This window comes from Stegodyphus dumicola, chromosome 5, assembly GCF_044657685.1.
Source record: "Stegodyphus dumicola isolate Sdum_Otavi_A_Nest chromosome 5, ASM4465768v1".
NCBI lineage: Eukaryota > Metazoa > Arthropoda > Arachnida > Araneae > Eresidae > Stegodyphus > Stegodyphus dumicola.
Window position 1 is genome coordinate 107,880,086 of NC_140772.1, and position 16,611 is coordinate 107,896,696.

Here is a 16,611-nt window from a genome sequence, read left to right on the forward strand (position 1 = left end):
ATATGTAATCTTTGTAACGAGTCCAGCAAGTAATCAACAATAACAGAGATGATTTATTGCTTTTAAATCGCGTAATTTATAAATCAGTAACTGAAAGAAAAAATGGCGGGAAAAAATTCAGTGTCTTACGATTTGCTGAATGGCAGCATACTGGGACGCTGAATATTTTTTTTTTTTTTTTTAATTTGGCCCATGGCAAGACTTTTTTTTTTTTCTTTAAACCACCGAGTATGTTGGTTAAATTTGGAAGACAAATGTTTTATGATTTGACAAAAGGTAACACATTTCTTTTAAATCGCTGAGTTTTTCGATTAAATTTGAAACATGAATATCTTATACTTTGCTACAACATACTGCTTTTAAATAGCGCAGTTTGTTGTTTAAAATTCATCAATTTCTCGTTGAACATAAAATAAATTTTAAAAAAAATCGAATTCAAATTTTGGAAGTGGCTATACATAATTCATTATCACTTAGATTTGCTTAACTGAGTGCCACACCTCGTCCTCATCCTCTGCATGGAAGTAGGAAGTACCCTTTCTTACCTCCATGATCCTCTGAGTGGGGAAGAAAATAAAGAATTACACTATTCCCCCGTACGTGCTCACGTAGTGTAAGTGGTAGCACGTCCAGGTAGTACTGGCAGATTCACAATTCGAATCGGGCGAAGACCCCAGAAACATGTAGTTCTTTTCGTAGTTGTTGTCTAAAGAATATGTAGTCAAAACAAAAGTCCAGAAATATTATATGCCAATTTACAGCCTTTTCGAGTTTTAAATGCGAAGTTTCTTAAATAGCACACTGTGTAAGAAACATTCATTATTGAATAATTCCAAAAAAGTGCCTATCCATTAAAATATAAAAGAAGCAAGAATAGATATTCCACGCAAGCAGAAATATCACTAACAAGCCGAAATGTCATCCTGTTTCTAGTTCTACAACCTCAACTACAGGTAGCATAAAAAATGCTTTGTAGCTCGATTTTTCAATTCTAACGGTTTTATTCGTTTTGAAATGTAGGTTATTCTCAATAATGCTTTAGCGCAGATTCTAATTTTGTACTCACAAAACTCGTTATAACTTGTGCACCGGATTTTGGCAAGGTCAAAATACCTCAAGAGTGAAAGGTCGGGGTCAGAATCGCGGAAATATTCTCATTATTTCTTTTAAAGTTAAAATAAATAAATAAGCAAAGATTTGTGATTTAACCCGCCTTCTGGCACTATGTTAACCACAGTTCACTCACCAAGCGCCCACGGATATTTTTGTTTTATGCTGTTTCAGTGGATGAAATTGAAATTAATTGTAAAAAATTGGACGGTTCTTTACTCACCAGAACCCAAAGAATATTTTAATCTTTGTTTCATGTTTTGTTTTGAAAGTTTAAATCGAGATTAGTTGTAAAAGACTATCAGTCTTTGGATAGTTCTTCACTCACCAGCACCCAAAAACATTTTTGGTCGTTTAACTGATGCTATCTTAATGGTTCAAATTTAGATGAATTTTTACAATTTATCTCGACTGATGCTTGAATCGATTGTTGTTTAACAGTGACTGAATTGTTTTTCACTCACCAGCACCTAGACACATTTGGTCTTCGTTATGGTCCAGTACCGAAGATATATTTTTTTTAACATTTGGTTTCTGATATTTTGGTGGTTTAAATCGAGATTAATTCTAAATGATTATCAGTCTTTGGACAGTTCTTCACTCCAACACCTACAGACATTTTTTTTTTTTTTTTGGCTTTGTTCTGTGTTATTTTAATTGTTTAAATCGAGATTTGGATTATCACTTTTTGGCTTGTTTTTCCCTCACAAACACCTAGAAACATTTTATCGTTGCTTTGCGCTATTACAGTGGAATAAATTAAGATTAATTGCAAAAGATTACTAATGTTTTACAACTGCAATTTCGCTCCCGCATGTATTCCCGTTTTGATCAATAATTTGATAGAATAAATACATGAAAATATTTTTACTTTTTCAGTTATTAATTACGAATGACATTTTCAAAAGACATCTGATATTATTATTCCAAGAGTAGAAGAGAAATTGCACGAACTTGCAGGGAGCGCTTAGAAAATAAGTCGTCTAAAATAGCGATAGTTTGGGAAATTGTTCTCAGTGCAAGAATATCCATACCGGTGCAAAGAGAATATAGTTTTTATTTGCGTTTGGGGTTTTAGAAGTATTGGTGATCACCTTTAAAGAACGATCCATCACTGAAATCAAAAAGCTGGGTAAACAAAAGCATAGATAAAAATGCGTTTTAATCAAATGTGTGAGAATCTTTTACCTTCAGCATAAGTTTCGAAAGAAACAACTGTAAAGCACAAATGAAGATAATCAAAGAAAATGAGTCTTCGTCTTTGACATGAACAAGATGACTCTTTGCAAAGGATAATCACAGATCTATCCTGATATGGATGACCACCAGAAGCTAAGAAGGTACTTCGTACATTGTTCTCGAAAAGCTTCTGTTCACAGAAATAGAATGATTGTTGTCATCGATCACATTCGTGTCTTTTGCAGAGCTTTCTGCTCAAATTACGTCTTACAGGGACCCCTAATGAGCCGACCTTTGCATTGAAAGAAATCACCCTTTGTCCCATACTCGGCCTTCTGAAGGTTCTCATTCTCCCGCCCCTTCTTTTTTGAAAGAAACTCCTTTAAGATGAATGGCAAGGTGGGGTGATTTTCCTCTCTCACAAAATTTCTTGGCAGATGGTCAAACCGTTTATCCAAGAGTTCTTTCGGATAAGAGTTCCCACGAGCTGGACCGTTCTGGATGTTTTGAAAACGAAGAAAGAAATCAGTGGCTTCTCTCAAAATTCTATCTTTCAATTCACATGAAGATATTCGCATCGGTTAATCATACATGAATATATATCCATGACCCTACATTAATATTCGTGGACAAATACATACCGATGACAAATTAATCTTCAACATTCGTCGAATAAAGAATTCCTCATCGTTGAATATGTATCAATGAACCAATCGACTCTGAGTTCTGAACAGACTGCTTTTGCACATACTGTACTTGACTAATTTTGGGCATTAATATTACAGAGAAAATTTAATATACATCTAATTATATTTAGAACTAAAAAACCGGACTAAGATAATCAACTACATCGAATATAGATCGATGGACATAAATTACTTGGTTCATCAATTTTGTACCTGTCTACTATGATAAACTAAATGAGAGTACTGTACTAACAAAAGTAAAACAACTGCATTACCGCTAATTTCTAATAATAACTACTTATATGTTCTGGCATGTTACCTTAACCGAATCCAGTGGTGTCTTCTTTGTTTTGTCGCTGCATTCTATGTTCGATGATTGATAAAACATCACAGAATTACACATCGGGGAAAAAATCCATTTTGAATGTTTAAGAAATTGATTGTTTAAGAAGCTAAGAAAAAGACCTGCTTTTGCCGACATTTTTAAATTTCTACAATATTTATTTTTCCACTATTGGCAACGGGTTACTTTTGTTCTGAATACTAATTTAATTTACAGAGCTAAAATAATTAATTCTATAGATTAAACGCCTTTGAAATGCCTGTAAACTTTTTGTTATTTATTATTAATTATGTTATGAGTTATTCCTTCTCCTGTGCTTTTCGATCTGGAATTAACCGTGGTTTTGAGTTGACAGATAAAATCGGAGCTGCATGTTGTTCAAAAATAAAAGTCTGTAGTTTGATTAAACAAAACTGAATTTTTCCCCAAACATTCCTTTCATCGCATGACAACTATTTCTTATGCTCGGAAAATATAGTCCACGCACAAATTCACTTCGAAGAACCTTCCACTAAACCGACGGCTTAATTAGGTAGTTAAGCGTAGCGAGTTCTTATTATATCTCTTCTTTAACAGCCCAATAAATATCGCTAAAAACAGCGAATGTGGGGGGGGGAGTCAAGTCTAGGCGAGTCACAATGGAAAAGACTTGCCAGTATCGTTTGCGGGAATTTCTTCCGCAGGGGCTGGTAGAGAGGTGGAAGTAGGGGGAGTGGAAGGTTAAAGCTTTTTGCTGTTGAGCATTTGATGAATGAGGCAAAAGTTCGGTAGCAGCTCTAGGCCCTCATTAAGAGCTCCCTGTTTGTGGGGCTCCACCTATTACTTACCCTGAAGGTGCGGGGGGTGGGTAGCAGGCGACTTAAGAAACAACAGTTAGCCTGCCTTTTCGCCAAACGAATCTCATTTAAAAATCGAAGGAGTGACTTTATGGTCTATTGTTAGGTGAAAAAAATTCAATTTCATTTGGAAGATCCCCTCAAGTCATGAGTTTTAGCCCCCGTATCTACACTATCAATACGGGAATCTATGTTTCGATTAAATTTATATTTTTTAAGTGTATTGATAAATTATAATTCTCGTTTTCTATGTTTAACTATAGTTCTACAAATATTATAGAAATTATAAGTTAACTACAGTTCTATAAGCATTACAGAAACCATTATATAAACATTACAGAAACCATTATATAAACATTATAGTTAAACCTTATAATTAAACTATAGTTAAACTTTTTAAATATTTCATTTCGGAAACTGACAACACATTTCTTTCAAACTGCCGAGTTTGTTGATTAAATTTGAAAGACAAATATCTTAAATCTGTGTACAATACACGTGTATGAATTCATCGTCTTGATTCGTAAACTCTTTGAATTCAAGAAACGATCAAAATTAATATTTTTAATTAGAAAATTTTTCATCGTGAAAATTAATCATTAATTGAGCAATCTTAAAAAATGTTACATAATATTTCTAAATAGATTAATAGTGGAAGTAAAATCTTTTGATGCTTAAATGAGTCTATGCCAATATGAATACACATTATGAATTTCCCAAATAAACATGTCTTGATTCGTGAACTCCTTGAATTCAAGTCACGATCATGATTAATGCTTTTAATCTTGAAAATGAATCATAAAATTGCATACAATCTTAAAATGAATAAAATGCCACGTAATATTTTTCTTAATGAATCCGTATTAGAAGTAAAATCTTTTTGTATCTGATGAGTCGATGTCAGTATATGAATCATTCAGATAGACGTGAAGTCGATTCTTATACTCTTCGAATTCGAGTCACGATTTTCTGACAGCTTTTTCCATCGGGAAAGTAAGACTCGTAAGCGGGATTTTGAGTTCCATTAAAAGAGAGCAAAACGAGATACGACTTCTCAACCAAAAAGTGCACATGTGTCGCAGTTCTCTGATGCTTTAATCTATTCCCCAAAAGATGTTCGAGAACCTGTGGCGAGAATTCGAAAAACGCCAGATAAAAAGGGAGTAACTGAATAACAGTAAACAAGTATGCAATCAATTTGGCTACTGTTAAGGTACTTCTGACCTCCCCCCTTCTTTTTCTGCTCTCGTCTTTTTTTTTTTTTTTTTTTCCTTCCCGCGGCCGTTTGGAGCACTTTACTTGGCGCTCTGCTTGTGCTGTTGCACGCATACACCTGACTGCTGTAGGGCTGCCATCAGCGAACACCGCGTGAATTTCCGTCGCCAACACCATAGCGACCGCATCATCGCAACAAGTACCGTTATACATGAATGACAATGTCTTTTTTGCATATATTTAACGTAATACGGCATAATGCAAATTCTAGTCATAAAATGGATGGGCCGTGGTGATTACAATAATAATTCTTATATGATTATGCAACTGAAGTTTGTTATGGTATATTGAAAACCAGCTTATTTTAGAAAATGCGTTCTTAAGCTGGAATCAAGATTCTTTTCGCGGTCTATTATTGTTTATACCTCAGCCATTCAATTTTTGCACTCGTAGTCGTCCACCCGGACATACTCACCACGAAGACAGAGTTTTGAATTCCGATTACTTTTTCGTTTTTATTTTGGTGCGAACTTAAGGAAATTTCAGCTATCGAACTCGGCGATTTAAAAGTAATGTGTTGCCATTCGGCAAACCGCTCAGATTTATAATTGTTCGATTTAATTGTTTACTGCATTGCAGAAAAGAGGAAATTTCGTGTCCCGCCACTCAGAGGACTTGATAAAATATTACAAAGATGCCGGCACCTTTATGCAGATAGGCAACTGTTCCCCAAGATGAAGATTTTCATATAAGTGTCTCAGTATTGCTTTCTTAATGATACCGAGCTTCCTAAGGGTACCTGTATACCTTTAAGCCAAGTATCCTGGGAAGCGATCGTCGACGCGAAAAAATTCTTTTCCAAGTCGCTCGTCCCGGGACTTTTTAACTGGTCCTTGGAAATACTAAAATTGGATTTAAAGTGTCGCCAATTGACGGATGTGTCGCCAAATATGAATTCCTTAATCGTCAGTTATCAGCAGCCTTCGCTCTACCCACACCGCGCATTTTTTTAACAACATTGTGTGGAGGGGAGGGTACTTATCATAGGGATGGATCAGAAACAGGCTTTTAGCCCGCGGCTGCTTTCCCACACTAGCCTTCGCTCGCCTGCACTGCAGCTACCGTCTGCCAGCCTCGTCTTGGAGAAAACGGATGAGGGGACATACAGAAACTTCTTGCACGGGTATTCTAGCGGACCTGCAATTTTCAGTTTCATTCGCATGGTCGCAGCAATCGAGGATCAGATATATATAAATATTCCGCAACGGCGGGCCTTCAGCCGACTTCGGCTTGATCTTTATTAAGGCCAGAAGTGGTAGTCACTTTATTATGGAAGAAAAACAAGTTGTGATACAAAAATTATTTTCGTTCTATGCATGTATGTATATTCCTCACATTCTCCACACGAACATGGGGACCTCGAAGCCTGGAGTTTCCATTTACAGTTTTCTTTCTTTCTTTCTTTCTTTATTTTCTGCTTTGTGCAAAATTAACAAACTCGGAGATTTGAAAGCAATGCGTTACCACTCGTAGGATATTTATGTTTAAAATTTAAACAGAAAACTCAGCGATTTAAAATCAGTAAGTTGCTATTCGGGAAAGCGTAATATGTTTGTTATAAAAATTTAATCAACAAACTCAGTGATTTGAAAGAAATGTGTTGCCCTCACCCGAAATGAAATATTTTTATCTGCCACACGCGCCAGTGTCTTGCCATTAAGTAAAGAGCCTCAAATTTAATTTTTCTGTTGAATTTAATCTGTCTGTTATTGATAAACAAACACAGCAATTTCAAGGCAATATATGCAGGTCTCCTTCTCTGTTATTATCAATTACTAGCTGCACTCATTAAAATCCTTTTTTTTAAAATAACTATTTTATGCGACTGCGGTTGCTAACATCTCTCTGTAAAGAACGGATATTCTTTATTCGTTGGACGGTTTACATGTGAGGAATAAGCAGACGATACCTAACCTTGGCTGTAGATCCTTAACTTTACTCAAGGAAATTTACTCAAGGAAATTATGATAAAGAACTTTCTTTATCATAATAAATTTCCCTGAGTTAAAGGTTGCTTGGATACGAAGAAATGCCTCAATTTGCGATTCTTCCCCAATTCTTCCCCATTTAAGTCGAAGAGTAGGAGCGGGGGGTGCTTTTCACGGACCACAAAACACGATTTCGGCCCCGAGTAGACGCTATCCCCCCCTCCGTTCCCACGCCGCTGCTGTCTTCTGTTGTTTTCCCTCTCTTTTTCGTGTTTTCCTTTCCTGCAAGGGATGGCTCCGAACACCTGAGCGCATGCGCAGTTGTTCTACGTCGCTAGCTATAGTATAATAATAATGGTGGTAATAATAATAATAGTAGTAGTAGTAGTAATAATAAGAAAGTACTTTTGTTGTTCGTGAGCTCAATTTAAGGGTGAGGAGTAAGCAGACGATATGTGGTTTTGGTTGCGCATTAGTTATGATATAGAATTAATGTTGTTTACGAAATAATTCTTTAATGTTTTTGATTTAATATGGTTCCGTCTAGGGAAACTATCAGAATCAAATTCCGATATACCGGGAGCAGCCCTGTTTTAAAAACTTTCTGTTTAATGACAGCATCATAATGAAATATTACTATTGCGAACTATTAGCATTTAAATTCTCTCTTAAATGTTATTATTTAATGCTCTTCATAATTTGCTTTCTTAATTTCGAATGATCTGATTCTTTCGTTATTCATGATTTATTATTTTTGTTTTAAATAATGATATAATTTAGATAACATATAATTTACATAATTCATTTTTCAAATGAAACTGCTTGAAAACACAGACGAAGTTTTTTCTGTTCATGCTTTTTCCCTTTTTTTAAAATTTCAATTCGATAATTATGACTAATGTAACTACCATTATGCACACTAGGATAATTATCTGTGTTGAAACCATAATTATTACAATCATTAATGGAATTATCATTATGAACATAATTATCATAATTATCACTACAGAAGTCGCAATTATTACTAATCGCGATACTTGTCTCTAATGAATTATCATTAGTATAATTAACATTATGCACATCCCAATAATTATCGCTGCTGAAGACATAATTATGACTAATTGCGATAATTATCAGCAATGATATAACTATCATTACACGCACAATGAAATAGAAACCTCACTGACAATTCACAATACACATTACAGCGTATTTAATAAAATAAAAAATAAACAAGGGATTCCTTACCTGGGGAAGAATTAGGTTCACTTTCGTGCCAAGCTTCTACAATGAGAGAGAAAGTTCCCTAAAAACAAAATGCACATTTTGTAGATTCAATTAAAAAAAAAAAAAAAGAAAAAAGAACACAAGTATTTGCAATAAAAAAAATAATATATGTATATAACAATATGGTATGAAACCTGCCAAATTAAAAAAAAAAAAAAAAACACTAATAGTATGGATTTGATAGGAAGCATTATTTAGAGCTACTGCTTGAACGGGATAAGTGCCGTTCTCATTGTTCTGAAATTAAATCTCCAGTTACCTTTTAAGAGACACTGTATTTTAAAAATAATTTACTTTAATTAAGTTAGTGGGGGATGTTACCTCCTTTCATTTTGAAATTAAATTTTAAAGCTATGATTAACTATAAATATAAAAGAGAAAGTAACTTACCACCCACGAGAAATCGAAGGAGAACACAATCGGATTAGCGAATCCCGTCTGCAGGTCGTTAACAGGTTCGAGACGAACCGAATTATTTCCCAGAACAGGTGTGAGCACCTCACCATAAGTGCAAGGCGGATTTGGGTCTATTGTCGTCTGATAATGCTTCAGACAGACCCTAAACCTAGTCCGGCATGTCCCGGAACACATTCCGGAAGGCGACCGGACACCTCGGCAACAGGTTCCATCAGCGTCGCGGCCAAATTCGTTCACAAATGTATCCAGTCGGAGTTCGAACATTCCGGAACAATGAACCTGAAACAATTACAAAGATCTGGAATATTTATTTACGTAAATTTTAGAAGATACGCTTTAGCAACTAAATCGTTACAGGGATAAAATATAATGTAAATTATTCATCAATATATGAGGAAACATCATTACAATGCTTCTTTGTACATTGATGTACCATGTTTGTGTATAATCTCAAAATTTTTAAGTATTGGTTATTATTTGTTTATACTTTCTTGCTGAAAAGAAAGTTCTGGTACTGATGCAATACAGGGGATACTATGTGAATCTTACATTCGTGTACAAAGAAGACACATTACTATTCATCTTTATGCATTAAGGTATTTTTCTATGTTTGTTTACAACGTAAATCATACATGAGTACACAAAGAAGATACATCAATAAGCATCTTTGTACACTGACAGTAGGTTCTATGTTTGTTTACAATGTAAACCTTACATCAATATACAAGGATGACATATCATTATACTTCTTTATATAATAAAGTATGTTTCTATATTTATTTAAAATATAAATCACGTATGAATGTACAAAGAAGTTGCATTAATACACTTTGCGCAACTAACTTACGGATCTGTGTTTGTTTTAATGTAAACCATATAGCAATACACAAAAATGCATCGCTACACTTTTTTTATACATGGATTGATGGTTATGCATATATTTTCCCTGTATGTGTATTTGAATATGGCAAAACGCTCGAAGGTTATCTGTCTGAAAATAAGGATCCTTCGTGAGAGACCTTTTACAGGAAACTGGAACGTATTCATATTATATACGGCAAAAACCATAAAAATTTCCATGCAGCTCGGGTCGAATTCTTAACTTCGGCCACTGGCAACAGCCGATGTTGGCGTGTTTCTACTTTTTAGAAGGTATTTTTCTACTTCTTTTACATTGATTCCATATCATTACTTAATTTTTTCTAAATTTTCAAGAATTTGCATACAGCAGATGTTTTTAATATTTAACACGAATAAAAATATCGTTCTCATAGACTTAATGTGAAAAAGCATAATATCCAAATGGCACCAGTTTGAGAAAGAATAACATCCACAAGAACTTAATATGAAAGAGAAGAACATCTGTAACGTTGAATTAAATTACAATATGCTATTTTTTATATTGAATCTTTCCTGCACTTCTATTCCCACTCAACTTCACCAGAAATACAATTTAAGTAAGTTTAGATAAAAGAGCGAGAATCTAAGGGAAAAAATATCAAATAACTGAAATGCTGCTGCAAGATCGAGACGCATGAAGCAGGTGTTGCGTTTCTGTTAAACATTTCGTTTTTTGTCTCTGTACTTCGAAGTAAAAGTAAGTGTTGCAGTTAATTTTTATGACTGTGGTAACCGTTTTGTGTTATTCTGCTTTAAATATGACAAGACAAAAATTCCTTTGACAGTCTAGGAAGGTTTGTTAGTTTGACAGTTTAGAGTCTATGATGGTATAATGGCTGAAATACTTCTTACAAGTGTTACATGTTAAAAATGTTAAAGTTTATCGTGGAAATGGACTCTCACGAACGAGTCCCTAACTTATATCTGGCACTAAAGACTCTTTTGGCTCAGATGTTTCTTGCGAGAGAAGCTTTTTAAACTTGAAATTGATTAAAAGCACTCTTTTATCAACAGTAGTCAAGCTACGCAATCCTTTCCACTGAAGATACAGTAGCTGAACATATTAATTTTCATGAAACGATTAAAATATTTTCAGAGGTGAAAAACAGTTTTGATCTTTTTTTTTTTTTTTTAATTAAAAGAAAAGTTGAAAAAGCTTTTTTAAAACGTAAAAAAGGAACAATTAATGTATTTTTTTTAAATACACATTTTCTTCTAGATGTACGCTGTTTTTTTTTTCTATTTCTTTGTTCTCCAAATCATTTTACTTAATAAGTATTAATTATATACTTGAGTTGATATTTTGTATAGTAATCATTCCAATAAAGGTGGCTCCGAGTCTCGATAGCTATAGGTCTGCCTGTGACGGGACGAGAAATATCGTCTGATAGTTTAGGAAAGTCATTATAATTAGGCATAATAAGTAGGTGTGAAGCGCTGGACCATGCGAAACGTTGCTAAGAATGCCGAATGATCCGTCCACAGTTTCGACTACTGCAAAGAACTGCGTGCCGGTTCGTATTAGCATTCGGTTCTCGCATGCCAGCTAAACGGTCTCTTGTAATTGATATGCAATAATTTGTTGTTATTTCTGGACAAGTCAACAAAATGCGCCGGCGTGGAATCAAAGGGAATAATATTATGATAGTTTGGCTATCCGTGTAATTGGGTCACGGATATCAACAAATGGAATCTTGTATTCGAAGCACATTGGATCATGTGACGATATTAATTTATGCTTTTATAATTAAATCTCTTAATTTGCAGGTGGTTGCAGTATCGGAAATGCATGAAAAAATGATTTTCAAACAACATTTCGTACATAAATTTTGAAAATTTTTCCATTCATATATTATGTTATTTTCCAACTATAGAACTTAATTATTGTTATTAATTAAACTATAATATTCAACTCCCGATTTACCAGCGTAATGTAATTTAAAACGTCCTTTTAAAATGCTGTACGAGCACTCTAACATACTTTTTGCACGTTATAGAACTGTAATATATATGTAGATGCAATTTAGAGCGTTCTTGTTAGTGTTGTGTTTAGAACGTTGTACGAACTTTCTCTACACGTTACATGAGAGTGTCACTAACGCTTACTTTTAAGACGCTAATAATTTATAAATTTATTTACATACTAAATAAAACTATAAACTGTAAATAGCTATAAATTTATTTATTATTTTAGAATACTAATTACATAACTTACAATAAAATTTAAAACAAATTACAAAACAATATTCAAGTTCTGTAACTTAGATTGTAAAAAACGCAGAAATATTATATTCAATATTTGTTTTCGAAAATTTCATTTACAAACTAAATCATAGAACAATATTTACAAACCAGTAAAGAACAATATTTGCAAGAAATTGAGTAATGTCACTGAAAGTTTTATGATGGTAATTCTTCCATTTCGTAATGCATATTTTTTTTTTTTAAGCAAGCCCCGTTATTACGCAGCCTTTTAATCAAGAACCTACTATATGTACAAGAAAATATTATTGACAATATCCAAACCAAAAAATTCATATCTTATTTTATAAAGTCTTTTGCTATAAATCTTCAAAAAGAATTTACCATAACGTTACTACAAACAAAAACTATTGTAAGAAAAAGATAATGCAAATAAATGTCCGTGCATTTACAAACAAAATGCAACGAAAATTTGATATTTTTAATATCTATATTACAGTTATATAACGGCAACTAGAACTTGAAAGAAACTTTTCCATGTAGAATTTGAATGAGAACTGAGTGTATTAAATGGTCGGTTCGATTACAGTATGTCTTTCATAAAAAAAAAAAAAAAAAAAAAAAAAAAAAAAAAAAAAAATTAATTCATTAACAGTCATAAAAAGATCGAAACTATTCGAAGTAGACTGTATTTTAAAACATTAGGAGCTATTAATAAATAAAAAGTAATAATAAAAAGAGAACTCCAAAGAACATAATATCGTATTATTTTGACAATAAAACGGCGTCATACATATGATAGCATGATTATGCATTTTTGGAGGTTTTGTTGCATGTATGATCACCTCACACACACACACATATATATATAATATACTTAGGATACAAAAGATGCTGCATAAGAATGATAATAATGATAATTAAGGGATCTCAATGATAATTTTTATTTTCAGGTTAAAATACACGCTAAATAATTGTTTTTTTTTTTTTTTTTTTTTTTTTTTTTTTTTTTTTTTTTAACTAAAAATAAGAAATAATTATCTTAAGGCTGCTCGTGTAAAACGGATACGGTTTTCTAACAGAGTACGGGGAGGGAGGGGTCTAGCAAATTAGGGTAATGTGCACTGACCATACCGGCATACTACCGAAATGAGAATTTCCGCTTATAGATGGCAGCAGTGCAGTGCGTTCCGTTACGATCAATAGATTTTTCTATGCTATGGTATCTGTCAGATGATATAAATACAATTTTTTTCACTCACATCTTTCGTAGCGAGTACATATATTTCGCTGTGAAAGATGTGAGGACGATTTCTTTATTAATACTTGATAAATTATATCATAAATAACGCATTGGGAAGCAAATTTTGAACTCAATTGATTACTTATTCTGATCTTTTCTTTTAAATTCAATGGTCATTTTTAAACCTTTTTTTCTTTTAAATTCTGAACTCGGTGACTTTTTTTAATGTCTTTAAAATTAAAATTTTGAACTCAATAAATGTATTTTTTAGGTCTTCTCTTTTAAATTTTGAACTCAATGATAGTTTTTAATGTCTTCAACATTTAAATTTTGAGCTCAATAAATTGATTTTATGGTCTGCTCTTTTAAATTTTGAACTCAATAATTGTTTTTAAGGTAAATTAATTTTAAACTCAATAATCGTTTATTCAAGTCTTCTTCACCATTTCCGGAGTTCGGAGAAATAAATAGGTCCACGTTTGGCGGAAAATTTTCCAGCTGATTTCAGTATCGTCTGAACTTCATTAGACAAATTGCGACCCTTCGCAGTTGGCCTTTCTCGCAAAATAATGCACGAAAAATCTTCCCTATCAACCCCGTCTGACCACATCGAGGCAGATGAGGAGAAAGAGTTGGAGGGTGGACGGGAAATGCCACCAAGTAGGACGGCAGAGAAACAAAAACATGGAAGTTCCAAAAACGCGGCTATTTTCACACGACTCCAAGTGACCCTGACTCAATCCACCCCCGCCAGTTGTTGCTAGAGGCTCGAACGAGTTGCAGTTAGCTCTTTTTTTTAAAAGAATCGAAGGCGCATGTTTCGGCGGCTGCCTCGAAAAAAGAAAAACTTGCTCATTCTCGTTTGCTCCAGGTATGATTGATTTCACCGTTTTCTCTGCCTACGGCTGAAAGTTCAAAATCCCGAACATAGTGATAAATATCAAGCCTGAACAAATGAGAAACTCTCTTCGGTTAAGATCCGAATGTGTCATGTTTTCTGTCGCCCTTATGTCATTCATAAACGAATGGAGAAAATTATTGGAATGTGGCGAAGGGGTGGATACCTTCGTGGAAGACTATCTAAGTGAAACTGGTGAAGTGATTTACATTACACATGGAGTAAACCAACAATGCGGCCTGCTTAAGACTAATTTTATTTATTTATTTTTGTTGTTGTTCGAAAGAATTCTTAATGAGTTCTATATTAAATGCTTTAAAATAATTTTTATATACAATTCTCTGTAATTTTACTTCTAAGAATTCCACATTATTATGTCATTCCCTCTAAAAAATTTTTATGTAATTTTATTATTCTCTTCGAAGCAATTCTCCGACAATGTATTTATAAGCCATCTTAAAGAATTTCTGAAGAACTCTATATTTTTGCTGTCTTCTTCCAGGGAATTCTATTTTTCTTTCAAAAAATTCATGAATCGAACTCCCAGTATTCAACGGTATTAATCGATCGTTCAATCACTAGTGAGGTAAAACGAATAAGTTTTAATATAAAAATTAGCGCACATAAGCAAAAATTAACAAAGTCTTGCAATATTATTTCATCCTACTTAGATTCAGTCTGTTGCAAGATGCAAGGCATTCTCATGCAATAGATCTTAACAATATGTTAATATTAAAATTCTGTTTGAAGTTTTATAGCTCACGTTTCTTTGAGAGTACTAAGATATGGCAACTACACAAATTTCATGTTCAATATTTATCTTTAATTCGCGATTTGTATATTAGAGCGCTTGATTTTATTGCTGATTGTAATGTAATATTCTCTTTCAAAGATGTCTTTTCTTAATGTCTTTGAGAGAATTTTTTTTTAAATATAAATATAAATAAATATTTGAAATACTGAAGAGCTAAAAAAGATATTTACGGCACATTTGTTGGATTTACTAGTCAATAAAATCAAATAAATTAAGTATTTTTTACTTTTTAAGTGTTATAAATCTTTTTATTGTAATCTTCATTTGCCTTTTTGACGTTTTTAGGAAAGCTATGGCGATTTATTGGATCGTCGAGCTTAAACATTTGCCTCTATAATTAAGACACAATAACACGCCGAACAAATACCAATTCAGAAGTCAAACAACAAAAATCAGCGTTATACCTACAAAATTTAAGTACATTTTGTAGGTATAACGCTGATTTTTGTTGTTTGACTTCTGAATTTGCCTCTAGCATTTAAGAACGTGCAATATACGATATTTTTAACTATAGGAAACAGCTAAATGTCCCATTACATATATATCATATAAAATAGTAGATGCTGACTATAAAAATTCTATACACCATTTATTTTAACGATTCAAATTAAAAACTATATTATACAAGAGGTAACTTTAAAATAAACATATAAAAATTCCAGCACCTTTTTTAGGTTTGTCTTAACATAGCAATATAATAAATTTTTTTTTTTTTCTTACAGTTAACCTCATATACCTCATTTTTGCTTCTCAAACACGTTATTTTTCCTACTCTATCATTTTTAGAGTGTGATTAATTATTTTTTCTTTCCCTGTCTTAAAAGGGGAGAAAATGCTTAAAATAATTTTATATGAAGCTTTTCTTTAATTTTATTCATTAGTACCTATTTCTCTTCTGAAGATTTCTGCGCATTTATATTATTTGCTATACAATTCCTTGTAAGAATTCTGTATGATCATATCATTCTTATTCAAAGAATTCTAGAGAATTCCCACTAATTTTATTATTTTCTTTCAAAGAATTAAAAAAAAAAAAAAAAAAAAAAAACCTACTTTTCCGCTGTTTTATTATTTTCCTCCTAAAAATCCCCTGCAAATATTTTATCCCATTTCAAAGATTTTTTAAAAACTGTTCATAATTTTATTATGCTCATTCAAAGGATTCTAGAGTTAATTTCTGGCATTCGCTTTCAAACAGTTTTTAAAGAATTCTCTGTAATTTTAGTATTTTTGTTTAAATAGTTCTCAAAAAAGTCTTTTTCATTATATTATTCCTTTTCACAGAATTTGTAATGAATTCTCTGTGATTTTAAAATTCTAGATAAAAAAGAATTAAAGAATTCTACATTATTATTATTACACTTTACAAACAATTTTCTGTAATTTTATTATTCTCTTGTAAAGAATTCTCATTCAACGAGTTCAACTTAACATATCATCACAATATTCTCTTTCAAAGAATTTTTAAAGAATTCTCTATAATTAATGTAACT

General features: G+C 32.7%; 2 protein-coding genes across 4 annotated transcripts in view; one reads left to right on the forward strand and one right to left on the reverse strand.

Moving 5' to 3' along the window:
- LOC146997197 (uncharacterized) overlaps positions 1-16,611 on the forward strand; it is a 919,946-nt gene that overhangs the window by 477,797 nt on the left and 425,538 nt on the right. The gene's annotated exons all lie outside the window — the stretch shown is intronic.
- Positions 1-16,611, reverse strand: part of LOC118187396 (uncharacterized) — a 39,311-nt gene that overhangs the window by 21,919 nt on the left and 781 nt on the right. Inside the window, exons 2-3 of the mRNA XM_035357606.2 lie at positions 9,035-9,340; positions 8,606-8,663 (exon numbers count right to left, since the gene is read on the reverse strand). Coding sequence (XP_035213497.1) covers positions 8,606-8,663; positions 9,035-9,340 — 364 coding nt within the window. The remainder of the gene's footprint in view (positions 1-8,605; positions 8,664-9,034; positions 9,341-16,611) is intronic.